This window comes from Ictidomys tridecemlineatus, chromosome 4, assembly GCF_052094955.1.
Source record: "Ictidomys tridecemlineatus isolate mIctTri1 chromosome 4, mIctTri1.hap1, whole genome shotgun sequence".
Lineage (NCBI taxonomy): Eukaryota > Metazoa > Chordata > Mammalia > Rodentia > Sciuridae > Ictidomys > Ictidomys tridecemlineatus.
Window position 1 is genome coordinate 53,424,829 of NC_135480.1, and position 18,931 is coordinate 53,443,759.

The window sequence follows — 18,931 nt, forward strand, 5'->3', positions numbered from 1 at the left end:
AGTGTAGGGGGCTTTGAGATAAAAGTAGAGACTGTAGAGGCAGAACTAGGAGGGACAGTGAGAGGGCAAGGAAAGCAGGGGTTTGAACAGGGCAGTGAGGTAGGGTGATAGTGTGTGGGGGGAGCATAGACCAATCAGTGCAGGAACAGGTGATTGGGGAGGGGGTTGGATACTGTGGCTCAGACTGGCTCTTGTGTCACCTATTCCCTCTTGACCCTCCCTGGTTTCTCTTCTGTGGTCTGTACTTTGCCCCCTTGGATCTGAATATGGAGTGGACAATGGCTAGGCAGTAATGAGAAAAGAGACTGGATGGAGTGCCTGCCACCATAGCCAGAGAGTCACATTCACAAAGTCACACAGAAGCATTCTCACAATCTCACACACATTCCTGTGCTGGGTCTCCAACCTCGGTTGACAGTCCAGTCCAGAGCCACACCCAGCCAGATGCACTCATACAATGCCTCACAATCACACACAGGGAGTCCTACACTCACAGCTGCACTGTGGCAGGCTGAAAACTGCACACTGTCACTCGGGATCACACATGCCACCCTCCCCTCTCACACAGTGGCCCATCACCCCAAACAGCCCTCACTCTGGCATGCGAACACACACACACACACACACACACACACACACACACACACACTCCCTCACTCGCACACACTCTGGCTGTGCTTTTGTGTTTTGTCAGAATTAATGAGAAAAGTTCCCGTGCCCTGCGGGTAATTAGTGTCCTTGGAGTTAAATAAGCTAATGGCGGGCACCTCTGGCCCAAGCAATTATGTTTGTGTATTGAATAATTGATTCAAAGGGGGGAAGGGCCGCTAATCAGATCTGAGCATAATGAATTGATTTAATTAACAGGGGAATCTGAGGGGCCCTGGGAAACGCAGGCTGCACTCTGCTGAGGCGAGCGCAGCCGGCTCAGAGAAAAACCCGCGCGCTGCTGCCGCTGCGGCTCCGGCTCTGCTCCGGCCCGGCCCGGGCAGCGGCTGCTCCCGCGGCTCCGGCGTCCCGGCCCTGCCGGCGCGCCCCCGCCCCCGCCCCCGCGCCGCGCCGCGCCCTCGCTCCCTCCTCCCGAGCTCTTTGCCCCCCGGGCTGCGCTCCGAGCGCGGGTCGGTCCGCGCGGGTCGGCGGCCGCTGCTAGCTGGACGCCGAGCCGGCGCTGGGCTGGCGAGTGCTCCGCTAGCGGGCGGCGGCGGGAGCCTGAGCCGCGCGCCCCTCTGCGTCTTCGGCGTGTGCCCGGCTGGAGCCGCTGGAGGACCATGGTGTTGGACCCTGAGGACGGTAGGTGACCGACGCGTGGTGCCGGTACTCGGGACGCGTGGGCACACGGTGAGGGCGGCCGCACGGGTTCTGCAGTGACAACCCCGCTCTCGGCGACAGTGTCTCCAGAGCCCGCTCGGGCCGCTTCAGGCGGGTTGGCTGCTCCCCGGAAGCTCGGCGGCTGGATGTGTGCGCGGGTGTGAGTGTCCGGGGTGCCAGGCTCAGTCCCCGGTGTTCCTCGACAGGATTAGGAAGTCTCCTCCGCCACCTGGAGCCCGCCAACCCTACACGCTCAGGCTGGGAACTTTCTCACCGGTTCTTGCCGCCTTGCAGGCATCCGGAGCGCCTCTGCTACCCGAGAGCCGCGGGCTTCCCGACAGTGACTACTGCCAGCAGTCTCTGGGCCTGAGCGTCTGCTTGTCCCCCTACTGCGGAAGTGATCCCCAGGGGGATTCCCAGAGAACTTGGGGTTGAGGGTGCAAAGCAGCATGATCGTGGGGTTCCTTAGGTCAAGGGACTTCATAGCTGCGGGAGGGTTAATTTTGCCTCCACCCCTGCAGGGCCCAGGAGGAAGCATGCCATCAGTTCACCCAGCTGGTGTTGAGAGGTGCCCTGCTGGCTAGAGGAGGTGGATGAACCATATAGCTCACAATACCAGGTTCATTCTGAGGCATATTTGTCTTGAAGCTAAGGAAGTTTGGGGTCCTCAAGGTCTTTCAGCTGCCAGATGCGTATTGGTAATTTTGTATTAATAATCTTGTATTCCTTTGCTTAAAGAACCTCCACCCTAAACTGCAGCCAACTTTGGATTTCACAAAAATGATCCATCCCTGTATCCAACTGACACTCTTTACATTGCCAGTATGTTGGTAGAACTCAAAGATCTGGCTGGCCATGGACCAGCCTCAGGGGCTGGGACAGTCCAGTAATGCCTGAAAAAGAAAGTGGTGGGGCAGGAAGCTAGAAAATTTGCATTCCGGAGGCAGCTGCTGGTCTGCAGGGAAAAGATCTGACTGCCTGGATTTTCTTTCTAGCCCCACTAGTCCCTTGTCCCACCTTACCATATTCCCTATGGTTATCAGCTGTTCTGGTTTGCCCAAGACTCTTTCCATTTGCAGCACTGGATATCTCTGAGTCCTAGGGCAAACCTGGACAGTGGGTCAGCCAGCACCTACAACTTTTTCAGGACTGATGTTCAGGGGGTAAGACTTATTTAAGGGGTAAGCTAGACTTCTTTTCTGAGGTATAGATTTAGCTTAGGCCTTCACAAGGCCTAACAGTTTATGACTACAGCTTCTCAGAAGGCCTATCTGGGCTCTGTAGACATCAAAAGAGTGAAAGTTTGCAGACTGTGCACTTCTTTAGGGTAGCTGGTTGCAAATTCCTGTGCATGAGCTGCTATTGTGTGCTTCAGGGGTAGGGCAGGGCATCTGAACTTAGCAGGCATCTTGATCACACTGCAAAGACTGTAGGTTCACTCTATTCTGTAAACTATAGTGGCCACAGGGAAGGAACCCTTGTCACTTAGAATAGCTCTCTAAGTGTTACTTATAAGGCCAGGCCTAAACCCTATCTTGGAGACAACAGCACTGTGTTGAGAGCAGGGCCCTCAGGTTGAAACATCTGACAGCCTCCACTGAAGAGCTCTGGAATATCTAGTACGTCTGGGTCCTCAGGTATGGAGTCCTACCAGCCCCCAACCCCCACTGCAGGAACCTTTTCTCAGGACTTTTCTACCAGGCCAAGGACAAAATGCTGAGACCTGCCCAGAAATTTGTATGCCAGCTAATAGCACCCCCTTTCTCCTCAAAGTAACCTTGGGGACTTATCAATTGGCTTCCTCCTGCTATCCCCAGAGGCATTCCAAAGGCATTTTGGAGCACTCTTGGCATGTAGAAGTGAGAATACATGCTCATCACCTGTGGAATGTGTTGGGTGAAAACTGCCTTTTCCAGCCCCAGGGGATCTGAGGATTCCACTTCATTGTGGGTGTGTCCTTGGACCTGGAGGTTGCTTGGGTGGGGGTGAACATAGAGGTAAGAGTTACCGGGTAGGGTTGAGGAGAACATTGCCCAATGATTGAAATTTCTGTCTGGCTCTCTCAACCCAGCAGGCCCTTTCCTAGCTGGGAATTTAAGCCACCCAAACCTTTTGAGACTTGTTAGGCAGTTTTGTAACCCAGTTGTGAAGGCAACCTCTCTGGCTCAGCTTGAAAGTGTCATGCTCACAGCTGAGAGAGAGCTGCTTATGGGCAGAAGAAGCCTTCAAACACAACATTGATCTCCTGCTGACATGCCCTATCTCCTTCTGCAGCCCATTCCTCAGTACTTGGAGACGCAGGGTCCTGACTCCCCAAAGCGAAGGCAGCCGTGTTGCTGTTAATTGGATACCCTCTTTGGGTATCCTCCCAAAAGGCCCAGGCACAACATGTGGACAAGAGAGTGGAAATGTGGATGCTGGGTCTTGCACCAGCTAGTCAAGTCCTATGTTTGTGGGTCAGGGCCAGACCCTAAAAGTGAGGAGAAGTGTCCCTGGAGGTCAGGAGTAATGCTGCAGCTTTTGTGGAGTGAATGCCTTCAGGCAGCACAGGGGTTTCTGCAGCACTGTCTGGCCCCCAGCACAGGTCAGGGTTGGGAACTGACACCAAATCTGACAGTGGCAGTGGTGCTGAAGCCTCCTTCAGCCCTTGCAGGCATGGCTCCGGCTGAAGTGGCAAGGGAGAGATCAAGCTTGTAGTCCTGAGGGACAGCGAATCTGAGCAAAATGATATATTTAACATCAAATATACTCAAGGACTATTAGGATTAAGTATTCAAGATGAAGGGAAAAGCGAAACCCTCTGAGCTGCAGATGAGGCATCTCATTAGAAGCAGCCACTCTTCTGTTTCCTCAAAGCCTGACTTCCCTTTCTAGGAGAGGAGAAGATGGGCTTCAGCCCCTAATTCTCCACCCTGTCAAGCACTGGGGCCTCTCAGGGTAGAAGGGGCCAGACCTAGCATCCAGGTTTCCTTTGTACCAGATAATCCTCCCCATTGTCCAGAGTGCCACAGTTTACAAAGCACATTCACATGCATTATCTCATCTGATCCCCACAGCTGTCTTAGAGCCAGGAAGAGTAGGCGTCCCACTTCACATACAGAGAAACTGAGGCCCAAGGGGAGAAACTGACTTACTAAGGTCCACCATCATTAATTGGCAGAGATGAGTTAGAATCCCATCTGGTGGCTCTTTGGCACTCCGAAGACTTCAGCTTCCTTCCCTTTGCCTAGGTCTAGTCCTTAGATGTGGCTGCCAGGACCAAATTCCCAGCACATATATCTGGAGCCTTTTTTTTTTTTGCTCTGGAGGAAAAGCATTATTTCCACTTTACCCTGGAGCTCTGTACTATATGTGGGGGTGGGGAAGTTCTTGGGATTTAAAAATAGGTGGCCTTCCAGGAGTAGGCAGCCAGGGCACCAGCCCCAGGGCTCTGAGGAGAATCAGGGCTAAGGAAAGAGATGGGCACAGTCTGACCCCCTTCCTGCCTTATGAATTACAGAGCAAAAATTGTCAGCTGCGTAACAGCAGCAGGAAGCTGTTGTTCACTGATGTATCCTTAGTGCTTTAGACTAGTGCTTGGCACAAAATACATGCTCAATAAATATTAGTGGAAGGAGAAAATATTCAGGGCCATTCCATGCTCAGAGAAAAGATAAGACAGTTTCCTCCACTCCGTGGAATCAGGGTGTTCTTTGGAGCTGCTAGGGTCAAGGGTAGGCTATTAGACTCAGTGGGAGGTTTTGTATCCTGCAGAGGGTTTACTTTGCCAGACAATCCCAGAATCAACCAGAACCCCCAGGCAGGGCTTGTAGGAAGGGAGGGGGCGGGATCAGAGAAATATCCCTTCTGTGAAGAGAGAGAACTCAAGGCCTAGGGATTGGAAGTAACAGACCCGGATTGTCCAGCAGACTGACAGCGGAGAACCAGACCCTGGGACGAGAGCGGAGCCACGCGCCGAGTTGAGGTCGAGAGGCCTCCAGGTGGCGCTGCGGAGCCGGGCAGCCGCGCGTCTCCACTCCCCATTAACCCGGGAGGGAGGGGGACCTCGCGAAATGTGTGCATTTATTCAGTAGCAGGAGTGCAAACCTCATACATTGAGGGAGAAAGGCAGCGGGAGACGGCCGCCGAGATTCCCCCATCTCTTTGAATATAATTTTAGATTGAGATTCAGATTAAATCCGAGGGGAAAACACTTTATGAGGCTGAAAGCTGTGTCGTTGCCAGAGCCAGGGTTATGAGCTATCAAATGCAATTACATTAAGACAGATTATACTGGGCAAATTGAGCCATTTAGAAGGTGAGAATCAAAGAAACGGCTCTGATCCTCTCTTCCCCCTTCTCTCTCCCTCTCCCTTTCTCTCTCTCTCTCTCTAAATTGCAGTTCGTAGTTCCTTGCAATTCTGAGGCACAAAAGTAGGTGAGACTGCTTTTGTATCTGCGAAGTGCTTCACTCCTGAATGTAATTCTAGCTGAGTGCAATCTAGGTTAAGAGCCGGACAAGCGGGTAATTAGAGCCCGCTCGCTACCCGAGGACCGGCCGCCCCGCCAAGCGTGCCCCGAGTCGGCGCCCTTCTCCCGGCCGAGCCGAGCTGCGGCTGGACACGGAGCGCCCGAGATGATGGTGCTGGACAAGGAGGACGGTAGGTGGCGGGCGGGGGTCCTGACGCCCCCAACCCTCCCCCCTCCCCCGCCGCGGCGCGCGGGAACATATGCAGGGGCAACGGCGCACACTTGCTGGGCTCAGCTGGGATCGCGGAGCCCGCAGCGTACAACCGACTTGGGCCGGGGTGGGACAGGGTGGGGTGGAGGAGCCCGGGGCCGCGCGCACCCCCACCCCCACCCCCACCCCGGGATTCCGGCCGAGAGCTGGTGAGCTGTGCGCTGGCCGTGTGATGCGCGATGGGGCCGCGTGGAGGCTCCGGCTGCCCTCGGATCTCCGCGCCGTGGCGGTTCGCGTTGAGCATTTGGTCTCTGCGGCTGCTCCTCTCACCGCAGCCATCACCCTCGCGCCAACCGCGTAACCCGAGAGGCGCTGGCGCAAAAGCAAATCAGCGGCTTCGGGAGAATCAGACTCCAGAGCTTGGGGCAAGCGGGAGGATGGCGTGAAGAGCCAGGGTGCCTAGTACGGGAGGGAAAGACCGGTTGGGCCCTCCTGGGCACAGCTACGACAAACGTCTGTTGGTGAGAAGGACACCTCCTGTGCTGGCCCACCAGCTCTGTCCAGGAGCGCAGGGCGGGAGTTTGGCCCAGAGGAAGTGTCCCGCCACAGTCCAGTAGCTTGCTGGATAACCCGTTGAGAGAAACATGGTCCTTCCTTGGACCAAGGGCTTTGGTGCATCTCCCCAGACCTCAGGGCCAAAAAGTCAGAACACAGGTGCCCATGGATGCTGGAGGTCACTAGCAAGCAGGTGGCTCCATAAACTCCAAAGACTTACTGGCTGGGAGTGCTTTGCCTAAGAGTCATACAAAGTTAGGCACCTCAGTCCCCCTGTGCATGACCTCTGACCTAAGGCCCCCATGGTCTGCAGAGTGGCGGTATTCTGGTATCCTCTGGCCTGCTCTACAGGTGAGGCTCATGTGGTTTTGTAGGGAGAACTGGACATGATTTTTGGCACCTGTACTGCTGCTAGCATCTGTCTTTGATGCAAACCTGAAAAGGTGAGCTTGCTGGGAGTACAAGCATTCCCTAGAGTGTGGTGTCTGTCCTTCACTGGGCTTATGCCCTCTGCTCACTCAGGCAGTAGTGTTATTGACATGATCATTGGTAAAGATAGCAAGTTAAGTGACTTGTTCAAGGTCACACAGGATGTTCACTTTGACACTACCATACTCGGATGCCCCAGTCTACCTATGCCTTCAGAAACATCAGGAGTTGAGGGGGGTCTTTAAAATGTCTGGCTTAGAGGTAACATGTAGGGGAACTCTGGGGCTGATAAGCCCATAAGTCTGATTCTTGGCATGCATATAGAAAGAGGAAACAGGTGGGGTAACTAAATCCTTTTAGGCTGCTTGAAGCGTGATATCATCTCCATCTTCTGAATTCACAGACTGATTCCCCTCACCGGCCCCAAATCCTTTGTGAACTATTAGAGGACTGGGATGGTGCCATTTTACATAGAAAGAAAAGGAGAAGAAGGAGTCTGAGGTCAGGTCTGACAGGCAGGGAAAAGACCTTGATTTGGCTCCTTTTGTCACTAACCCTGTGTTACCTTGGATCAGTCATGTCCATCCCTAGACTTGTCTTTCTCTCTCTCAGTAAACACGAAGGACTTGCAGAAGCCAGCACAGAAGGTCCTTCCTTGGTGCCTGGAGGGACTCTTACTGTGGGGTGCATGTGGAAATCAGGATGCATCTTTAGCTGAGGTTATTTTATGTGCTTGGTTCCACAGGTTTAAGCTAGGAATCCAGAAGACCAGAGTTCTGTACAAGGGAGGCTTCAGGCCAGGGAGATTGATTTTGTGCCAACAAGATGGCACCCTCACCTCCAACTAGGATCTGCAGCTGAATCTATGATCAGACCTTTAGAGTTCCTTGGGCTCTGATAATACTAAGAGTTTCAAATGATCCCTGAGTGGGAATGGATCTCTGGAGCCTCTGGACTGCAGTACACCTCAGAGTATGTATTTGCCCTAGTCCCAGCCAGAGCTGCAAAGGAGAGTTCAAAATGTCCCTCCACCTATCCATTCTAAACAATATGGTGCCTGCTACCATTGACTCTCTTAGGCTCTGGGGTCCATTATAGCACAAAAAAGACACATGACTGGAGTCGTGAGCAACCACCAAATTCTTGTCCTTCACAGCCTAAAACTGTCCTTCAAAAGCAACCTTTTTGCTCATAACTCTATGTTCCATTCCCCGTTAGAGTCTGGCCTCCCCTAGTTCCAGGAAACCTTGAAGGTACACACACTTTCATTGGGGGAGGGAGAAAGACTCTGGATTCACTCACTTGTCCACACCCACAGTAACTTCTTATATACCGCAAGTGGCCATCTGAGCTGGGTGGCTATATTGGCTCTGTAGGTCCTAAGGAGTATGTTCCTTAGGACTCTACTCAGCACCCTTTGTCTGGCTGCAGCAGGGACTCCCGGCTCCTATTAACCACCCCCAATGCCTTTTCTCCACCTGACAGCATCTTGTCGGGAGAGGCTGGGGCTCCACTGGTTGAAGCCGGGTCTGCCAGCTGCTGAGGACCAAAGCTTTTGCTCTGCTGGGCTGCAGGGCTTTCATGTTGCACTTCTGAAAGATAATAAAATATCAATCGTTTTGCCGTAGCAACGGGTTTAAGAGACTTTCTGAAGTATTGAATCGTCAGAAAAAAAAATTTTTTTTTTGCTTTTAAGCACAGTGCATTATTAATAAAGTAATCCATTAGGTCGAGCAGTGAAGGGTCACCACAGAGACAGAAAGATCTGTTTTGCAAACGGTTAAACTTCGAGTTTTAAGATTAATTGCTTTCATTTGGACGCTTGCTCTTGGCCTAGCTATCTCCACTTTACTGGAACTCAGGGTCCGGGCTTTCTAAACGCTGCCGGGTCTGCCTGTCAGCGAAAGGGAGCTGAGCTCCAACTTCCCCAGAGAAACAGCCTGTCTTCTCCTGGCACCTGCAGTTTGGGCTGGCACCAGAATGTGTGCCTTTGCCAGGAGATTTGAAGTCCCAGGGGAGCAAAGGGAGGTACTATACTGAACCCTGAGAATCAAATTAGGCCTCAGCTATTGAAGAAGAGGCCCTTCATAGGGATGGACAGAACAGTGACAGCTTGAGCCATGTGGGCCTGGGCAAGAGAGGATGCTGAGGGCACCCAGCTGGGGATACTGGCATGTTCCCAGGTTCATGCAGGAGAAGGGCAAGACTGCGTATAAACCGCCTCTGTAAAGGCCCAGCAGGACGGCTGGGGTGACCACAGGAAGCAGCAGGCAGATTGTGGAACTAAACACCAGACATGATTCCTAAAGCATTTTTAATAAGTAAAAATTGCTTAAGGAAAATGGAGCTGGGCTCAGGAGGACCAGACAGAGGAGTCTTCAATTGTTAATGACTACTAGGAGCACAGCCACCACAGCTGACTTGGTTTGTCTAAGAGACAGGCACTTGGCTGTGTTCAGCTACTGACCAGCGCCTGTTCAGCCACCAGCAGGACATCCATGGATATCCCATCACAGCCTGGACCACAGAGGGTCCCAGGGCCTTTTCTGACAGTGAGGTCTGGACCACCAGGCCCTGCAGATAGAGGCAGAGAATGGGCCCTGATGCTGTTCCATGCCAGAGACCCCAGCCTGCTGGCAGGGCAGGAAGGCAGACCCTAGTAGGCACTGCTGCCTGAGGAGGGCTAATAAAGGCCTTGTGAGGTCAGCAGGGTAGGGACCAGACCTGGCATTCACTGGGTACCTAGAAGTGGGAGTTGTCTCCATCTGCATCTACCATAACTAGTGCCAAGAGCAGCATCTCCTCACTGGTGGGAATGAGGTGTCAGAAATCTTGGGTAGCATATATAGCTGCTTCTCCTTCCTGCCCAAACTCAGCCAGGCAGAGTCTATAAAGATGGGTCTCCCCTACCCTCTTCTGGAGCTTTGGGTAAAGAGGCAGGTGCCTCTCGGTTCCCTGCACTTCCATTCATTTGCCTGCACTAAGGCGGGCGGGGTGGGGGGGACAGGGAAACAACATAAATTGGTCTGTCGTCCAGAATCCATGTCTCGCTAATGTACCCAGATTAACTCAACTGTAAATTGTCTCCTTGGATGGCGGTGTCTTGCTAAAAGTTTCCCATATGATTCATGATTTGGATTGCTTTTAACGGCTATTGGCTAAGCAAGCCGGTGACTGTACAAGGTGATGCAATTGGCATTAGCGAGGGGAGGCACGGGAGCGTGTAATGCAGTCAATACTGCATTAACTACTGATGCCCAATTACAGGGAGCAGGAGAGAGCCTTTCAGGAGCATTAGGACTGGGGAAGCTGAGATCACTGGCCGCTGCTTGCCTAAAAGCTTCACCCTTTGCATGCCGGTGCTCAGTGCTGACATGGCCACTCACTTGGCCTCTGTGGCTGTGGGAACTGCTTTTCTCTCTTGCTGTCTCTCTGAACATGTCCCACGAAGATGCTTTTAGCACATGGAAATGTGTAATTGCCTAGAGCTGGGGGCCTGTCTTTCCTCCTGAGAATTGATTCTCTACCCTCTCCTGTGTCCCAGAGTCAGACCAGGTGACTGTCCTACCCTCTTTATTTAAGGTTCCTCTCAGCAGGCCCCATTAGTGAGCAGGACCTAGAGAAGACCTAGTTTGGTCTCATGCCCTTGGAACAGATAGATGATTATCAATGAGCATTGACAGCTGACCTTCTGAGGTCATGGGCAAAGGAGACACAAAGTTCAGCCTCAGCTCAGCTAGGCTGCCAGCTCAAGGGTGCCCAAATTGGGAAGTGGCTGTGGTTGGATGGGCTATGGTAGTGCAGCCTGAGGAGGCTGAGCAGGAAGTGACCTGAGGTGTGTTGGGGTCCTGAGCAGATGTGGGTGCATAGAGTTAGGAGCCTCTTCCAGAGCTGCGCCTTACTGAAGGCAGTGCTACTTTCATGCAGCCCAGATGCCAAGGATGTTTGGACTTATCTCCAGGGGGTCACGTAGCCTCCTGGAAAGCCCTGATATAGGGTCATTGAGAAGATTGGAAAGAATTAGGACAGAAGGTGGATAAAAGGATATAAATGCCTCTGTGTGTCCTTAGACCTTCTGCTACCTCTACCTTTATGCTAAGCTGTGCAGCTACTGTGTCCACTGGTTTTGTGTTTCATGTTCACTCAACATTGAGATTGCTTTACCTCCATACTTTCTCACCTCTACCATAAGAACAGCCATATTTAACAAGTTTGTTATCAGGATTAGGTGAGATACTGTTCATGTACCCCCTTGATCCACAGAAAGCCTCAAAGCTGTGTGAAGCAATATTGCCCCCTGATCAGTTTCAGTATGGTATGAAATATTCCTGGACCCAGTCCAGTGCCTTGTTCACTGATGAGCACTGTTCTTCACTGTCCTTCCTCCAGTTCATCCACCGTGGTCCTTGGTCACTGCTGAATGAGAAGCAGGCTGGCCTCATTTCTCAACATTGCCCAGATCCTCAGGGCAGGGATCATCAAGAGAAAGGCCTCCAAGATGACTCTTCACAAATCCTTCACTCATAGGGGGAAGGTTGAGGCTAAAAGAGGGTAAGAGAGTTGCCTGGGTTATGTGGCAGAGCCTAAGCATCTTTCTGGGTTCCATTCTCAGCTGTCATGTCCTCTGTACTTGCCCCAAGGCATGATGAGACTGGGTGCTAGAAAACTCTGATGACAGGGAACATTAGCTAGACTAGGATGGCATGCTTGGGTGTCCCACTCATAGCCTTAGCTAGCCTACTGCCAGCCCAGGGAATGTTGTTGTGTCTTCAGCTGTAAATGCTGATGGGCACTTGTCCATGCTAGGCCTTTCAGACTGGAGAACCCTAGAGGTGCATTTAGTGCATACACCATCCTGCCTGACTTCCAGCCTTCCTGCCCCACATGCAGGGAGTGAAGGATATTGAGGCATGCAGGATATCCTCCTACCTTCAGACTTAGCTCTTCACAGTGCTACTAGGATGGTTTCCTGGCAGGTCCATTCTCAAGAACTACACCATGGAGTCAACTTGCATTGGCTTGTTTGTGAACGTCTTCCCATTTCTGAGTTCAGTAATATCACATCAGTAGCTTGAAATCATCATGGTGGGACTATCTACATCATGGAAACAAATCAGGGCTTTTTCCTGGAAAGCTGATAGTTAAACATCAGCACATCACTGGATTATGTTCACCTAGGACTCTGGACCTACCTGTTACTGTTCTGCTATCTCCATCCTTGCACTCCACCTACCCTCTCTCTCTCCTCATGCTCATTACAGACTGAACCATCCTCTGCTACCCTGGCATTTTACCTGAGACTGACTGACACCTCTATCATCACTCTAAGCTATGCAGGTCTAATATGACCACAGTGGTTGGTGATCCATGGAAACTTGGCATTTGCCTCTATACCCTTGCTCTTGTTGTCCCCCTTGCCTGGTATGCCCTGCACCCTTTAGTTGGCCATACTCAGAGAATACCTACCTAACAACAAGCTAGTCTCTCATTGATTGGTATATGTTATTTTGTGCTCTATCATGGAAGCCCATAGTCGCTGATACACCTGGGAAATTAAAAGCAGGTAGTGTGAGGTGTGGGCAGGCTGAAGCAGCTTACAGGGGTAAATGCCCAATGTGGAGGTCTTCTGAGTTCAGTCATCAGCTCCTACCTGCTTCCCCTTCCCCTGGAGATCACAAAGGCTTTCCTGAGTGCCCTACTGTCTCCAGGTGCAGTCTGCTAGCATGATTCAGAAGACCTGGGTTCTAGTCCCAGCTGAGTGCTGTGTGACTTCAGACAACTTACTGAACCTCAGTTTTCTACAATAGGAGCAACACCTAACTGGCACCTACTGTCCATATATACACATGATATACCAGGAAGCCTCTTGCCTGTGTGAATTGACATTGCTTTCTGCATGGTGCAGTGTGATCTCTTTGGCTTCAGCCTCTGTGTCTTCAGAGGTAATAAAAACAAAGTAGCTTTCATCTTATTGAAAGCTTACTTTAAAATGAGGCATTGGAATATGTACATGTATCAGTTATTGCTGTATCACTAGCCACCCCAAACTCAGAGGTTCAAAACAATAGCATTTATTTCGCTCAAAAATCTGTGGGTCGGTGATTTAGGCTGTGCTGGCTGAGCAGTTTTTCTGTTCTCACTCACACCTGGAGGATGGAGGATGGCTGCTCAGTGGAATACTGGGGAGACAGGACTGCATACCCCTCATCATCCGGCAGACTCATCTGGCCTGTTCTTGGTGACAGAGAGGGGTCCAGGAAGAATGGAAGCTCACAAGGCTTCCCGAGGCCAAGGTCTGGCATGGGGATGTTGTCACTTCTGCTGCATTCCATCAGCCAAAATAAATCACAAATCCAGCCGAAGTTCAAGGACTGGGGAAACAGATTCTACTCTTGAAGGCAGGAAGCGAGAAGTCATATTACAAAGGGCAGGGATACTGGAAATGATGGAGGATGGGGCCATTTTTGTAATCAATCTGCCATGTATCTTCCTTGTATGATCTCATTTAATACCCGTGTTGACCTTAGGAAGAAGCTACTGTTATTATCTTCATTTCACAGATAAGAAAAGTGTAGTACATAGAGCTTAAGTAACTATTCCCAAGCCCCACAGCTCTCTAATGCCTGCGGTGGCTAAGAACATAGGTGGTCTGACTACAGAATTGTGTGCTCATTCTCTGTGCTCTGCCGGCTTTCTTTTCCCACAGTCAGACTTGGAATTGGGGAGAGGAACACTGAGTGGGTAGAAGGAGCCTTCCAGAGGATGACTGGGGGTGGGAGAGAACTTGCTATGGGGGCAGATTGTCAGGGAACTGCCTTTGAGTCCTGTCCCCATTTCTCCAAGAGCAAGCTTGGAGGGGACCATATGATCAGCCTCCTCTTCCAGCTTTTCCTCTCTGTCTTTCAAAGCCACTGGACAGACATTTTGAAAGGGGGTGAAGCTCTGTGGTCAGCAGAGGTAACTTAAACCGACCATATATGCAGATTTGGTCTGGCAAGAATCAATTCATTGGTTGGCCCCTCGCCTCAAAACGGGGCGGTAAGTGGGCTGGTGAGAGGCCTGTGTACATTCATAAACCAGCTGATTGAAAAGCAATATTTCAGATAAATACAAGCCAGCGATCTATCAGTGGTTGTAATAAAACCCAGGCTTCAGGCTGTGATTTTATTTTGAAATAATAAGAATTGCTTGATTCTTTTTACTTGAGTTACCATGGTAATTCCGGCGTGGAGCAGTGTTATATTGATTTAGAAAGTGGACAGTAATATTTCTTTTGTGTTATTCTGTTTCTAGGCCTTGATTTCTAATTTCCACTTGGAGATTACTTTTATAAATTTCTTAAGTCCTTCCACTTTTTTTTCCCCTCTCACAGTATAATTTTCCTCTCATACGCCGCTATGTTCTGAGCTTATTGGTTTGCTCTTATTTTAAATTAAACTTGCTGGTTTCAAATATTGAAATGACATCTTTGTCTGTGTCTGTACTTTGGTTTTAGCAAAATATTACAGTCTGACGCTTTCTGCTTAATAATTTAAGGGAGGCATTCCGTTGGCCCTCACTGGGTGCTGATAACTTATGACTCAGCCAACGCAGGCCTTAAACTCCTGACATTTTAATATCGTGTGGCGGGAGCGGCCACCCCTCTGTTCTGAGTCTCAGTGGAGAGAAATCCGTGTGGTACCCCAGAAGGGAGTTTTAATAATTCAAGTTTGCTGGTTGGCACAATGACTTGGTGGGGGGTGGGAGACGCACTCTTCCCAGATGAGTGGGAGCAGCACAGGCCTGGGCTCCTGTGGCCCACAACTGCTCTGTTCCATCCCACCGTCCCTCTCTCGTGGGTCTTTAAGAACCCCCATCTCTGATGACAGATTTTTCCGGGAACAATTGGGTAGTTATTGCCTGTGGGTGTCGCGAGAATATGTGAACTCTCTGCTTTCTTGGTTTTCCCATTTGTAAAATGAGTGTGGCTAGCATGGGCTTTGAGTTCCATAGACTGGGTTCTAATCCTTTCTCTGCTTAGTAGTTCTAGTGAGTAGATTTTAATAGTCATTTTAGCTATAAAATTGGTATGATCACAGCCACCATTAAGGCCTGTTGAGACTTTATCAGCCAAAGGTCTGACAGTCTTGTGGATGGTTGGTACAATTCCCCTAACCTTCTAGGGTTTTGGTGAGAGACAAAGAGAAAGTGGAAGTGGTGTGTGCTTTGGCAAGCTTGCTCTGCTCCCAGCCCACCCAAGGTTCTGAGCTCTTCAGGGCTATCACTCCCTGAGGAGGTAGGTCAGTTCTACCCTCTTTCCTAGTCTGCCCACTGAAGGCAGGAATCTGGGGTGGGCTGGAGACAGGGTTGTGTCCTCTGGGCCCCTCTCTCACAACACTTCCTAGCAAGACCTGTGCTCTTCAAAGATGCTCACAGCAATGTAGGCTGTGGGGCAGAGATCTGTCTGCAGGGATCTCTGCCCCTGAAAGGCCAGAAGAAAGGTCTTTCCTCTCCTGAGTGTGCAGGCCAATGTGGTGGTGTATTAGTGATTAGTTATTGCTGAGTAACAAGTTATTTCAAAACTTAGCAGCTTAATGCAACTCACATTTAGTCTCTCATTTCTGTGGGTCAGGAACATGGGGCAGCTTAATTGGGCCCTCAGTTTCTCACAGACTGTAATCAAGGTGTTGGACAGGGGCCACAGTCTTTTCTCAAGATCCATGGGGAAGGAGCCACTTTCAAACTCACTTATCTGGCTGCTGTCAGGATTTAGTTCTTCATGGGCTGGGGACTAAGAGCCTCAATTCCTTGTTGACTGCTGGCTGCCCTTTGGCTCCATGCCATGCGTGACACTCCAGCATGGCAGTGTGCTTCTTAACACCATCAAGAGAGAATGGCTGCTCACAAGAAGGAAGTCATAAGCCTGGTGCAGTGGTGCATGCCTGTAATCCCAGTGGTTTGGGAGGCTAAGGCAGGAGGATCAGGAGTTCAAAGCTATCCTCAGCAACTTAGTGAGGCCCTAAGCAACTCAAAAAAAAAAAAAAAAAAAAAAAAGAAAGGAAGTCACAGTCTTACAACCTCATCACAGAGGTGATATTCCATCACTTTTGGTGTGTTTTCTTCCTTGGGAGCAAGTCAATAGGTCTAGCCCACATTTGAGGAAGCCGGGTAAATGAACACAAGGGCCTAAATGCCAAAGACAGGGTTGGTGGTGACTGTCTTAGCAACTGGTCTGCCATAAGAGGTTTGCCTCTGCAGTAGCACCTCTGCTCCAAGTGTCCAACAGGTTAGCTTCCCCTGGAGTCATCAGCCATGACTAGGGAAGGCCTAGTCACCAGTGTCACCAGTCAGTTCCAACCAAGGAAGCTACAGATGTCTCATAGTCTTTCATTTCATCTTCATAGCACCTTGGGAGGCTGGCAAGACAAATATAAGCTAGCCCCATTTTGCAGAGGAGTAGGTTGTACCCATAGACACCTGCCTTGGTTACCCTAGTAAGTTGGCATGTGACAGAGTTCAGAGGAACAAGGCCCCTGCCTGCTATGAGCCTAGGGAGGTGGTAGAAAGGACACTTTTAGGCTTTTCCTGGCCCTAGTGGTGAGAGGGGATGGTATTGATTGTGTGTGGGGACACACACACACACACACATACACACACACTCACATTCACACACTCACACCCTCAGGCTGGAACTGGGAACTGCTCGATTCCCTTTTTTATAGATGATAAGTGTGCCAAGGTTGTAGAGGCCTGTGGACCATCCATTCAGGGCTTCTCTTCTCCTTTAGTGGTTGCTCACCAGACCCTCGAAGGAGGTGGGGATGGTACTGTTGTGAGCCAGCCTGCCACAGCTGTTGACAGAGGGCCTCCCTTCCCCCTGCATGTTTCTAGGTGAGGCAGAGTCAGGTCTGTGAGGAAACCTGGGCAGAGGCGGCTTCCCCAGTTCCTTGTGAGGGAGCAGGGTTCCTGTGGGATGAAGCACTCCCATCAGCTGCCCAGGAAGCACGAGGCCAGAAGCAGAACCCCTGCAACCACATCCTGGCACTGGCACCACCTTGAGTGTGTACTTGGGCAGGTCCCTTCCCCTCACTGGACCTTGGTTTCCCCATTTAGATTGCCAAGGGTGCTGCTTGATTCCTTGTGCTGTTGGATATTGGACCATGAGTGTAGGGCAAGAGACCAGCAGGAAAAGGACCCCTTGGAGGTTTCTTTTTCTTTCTTGGTCTCTGGGGGTCACAGAGTTCACAGGTGAGAGCATTTGTGCCTCCTCCCCGACCCCAGCCCTCTACACTTGGTCTCGCCACATTTGAGTCCAGATCCAAGGCCTCTAGACCCTGCTGTTTTCTGGTAGTATAGAATCTCAACTAGGAGGCAGAGGGGTCCCCTGGAACAGGTCCAAAGCTTCAAGGCCAAGAAGTGGAAGTTACAACGCCGGGCTGAGAGCACAATGGTCACTTCCCTCCTTTTATGGCCAAGAAAACTGAGATACCAAAGCTTCTGAATCCTGCTCAACTCACTGTGTCTGAGATACTTTCTGAGTAGAAAAGTCTAGGGCTCAAAAGAAGCTGTGTGAAGCCCAGCCTGAGGCCCATATCTGCCTGTCAGTTAGAGGTTGACTGTTCCAGGCAGCTGTGTTCCCTTGTCAGGATCTGTTTTGCATCTGTGAGGCATCATGCACATTCAGGAGCCTGGGAAGCAGTGGGCAGTGGGCAGGGCTCCCTGGGGCACTGGGTTCCAGCCTGGCATGCCACCCAAGCACAGAATGCAATGTTTTTACCTGCCTTTTGGCCCCCAGGGATGTTTTCACACTTCTCTTTGATCTTCAGACTGCTTTATCAGATCAGTGTGAAAATATGCCTTATACATGAGAATAATATCTCATTAGTATTAGTAAGAATGCAAAAAAAAATGATCCAGGAAAAAATTAAAATTGGTTGAAATAATTAACACAAAGAAAACTGGCAACACTAAGACTGCACCTGGTAAAATATGTTATTGACTAAAAATTGACAGAAGAATCAAAGCTTCCCGACAAAATTTAGATCTGCAGAAGTTGGCTCCAGAAATATTTTCTGGTAGAAATAATTGCCACATAAGAAATCTCAACAGCAGCAAAAGCCTAATTTATGAGTTGACATGAGCCAAAACTGATCATGAACAAAATAGTCACATAAAAATTTTAAAATCATTGATCCCAAAGAAAATAATGCTAATAAGTTAAAAACAGGGGTAGAGGTAGAAATGATTCAACACTATTGAAGATGAAATTGATTAAGAAAATAAGTCGACTTGATAGTTTATTAAGAACTATTTCTTGATGAAAAAACATCACTGGTATAATTGTAACCAAATTACAAGTGTCAGGGACCACCCCTACTTTCCTTCCTGCCTTCCTTCCCTTCTTTCTGCATTGGCATTCTAAGCCTGATTGGAGGGGGCAGGAAGGGGTCTGGTTGGTCTGGGTTCATCAGAGAGGAAGTAGTTGAAGAACCCTCCAGAGCATCAGCCAATAGCAGATGCTTAATAAATATTTGTTGAATAGTGAGTAAATGACTGAGTTAACAGGTAAAGGAGGTCAAAGGGTAAAAGAGAAAATCATAAGGATTCCTTTGTCCCGGAGAAAGAGAAGAGAGAGAACAGGAACTCTGAGTTGGTGGCCAGCGAGGTCGTTGGGGATGGAGCCCAGAGTGTCATTGACATGGCTGTAGTTTTGGTTTGCATTGGCAGGGTCACCCTATGCACAGCTGTGTAGGCCATGGTTAGGAGCTGGGATTTTGTACTAAGGTCAGTGGGAAGTCTTTGAAGGGTTTTAGGCAGCATCAAAACTCATGATCAAACTGACATTTTATTAAGCTTATTTGGGCTACTCTATGGAGAATATATTGGAAGTGATAAAACTAGAAGCTAGAAAAGGGCACTATGTGTGGAAGGTCCTTTTTAGCCTTACAGGTGACTCCCCTCACACCCCTAATTGACTGCCCCAGGCTCCTTCCGGCTTTC

At 50.2% G+C, this 18,931-nt stretch overlaps 1 protein-coding gene across 4 annotated transcripts in view; it reads left to right on the forward strand.

Annotated features, from left to right (window-relative positions):
* The first annotated feature begins 1,091 nt into the window (after positions 1 to 1,091).
* The window catches only part of Lmo1 (LIM domain only 1), a 39,924-nt gene continuing 22,084 nt past the window's right edge, over positions 1,092 to 18,931 (forward strand). The window contains exons 1-2 of one of the 4 annotated variants that reach the window (XM_021727385.3): positions 1,093 to 1,290; positions 5,690 to 5,948. In XM_021727385.3, coding sequence (XP_021583060.1) covers positions 5,924 to 5,948 — 25 coding nt within the window. In that variant the 5' untranslated portion in view covers positions 1,093 to 1,290; positions 5,690 to 5,923. The other 3 variants (XM_005326833.4, XM_078046533.1, XM_005326832.4) reach the window with 3 other exon arrangements.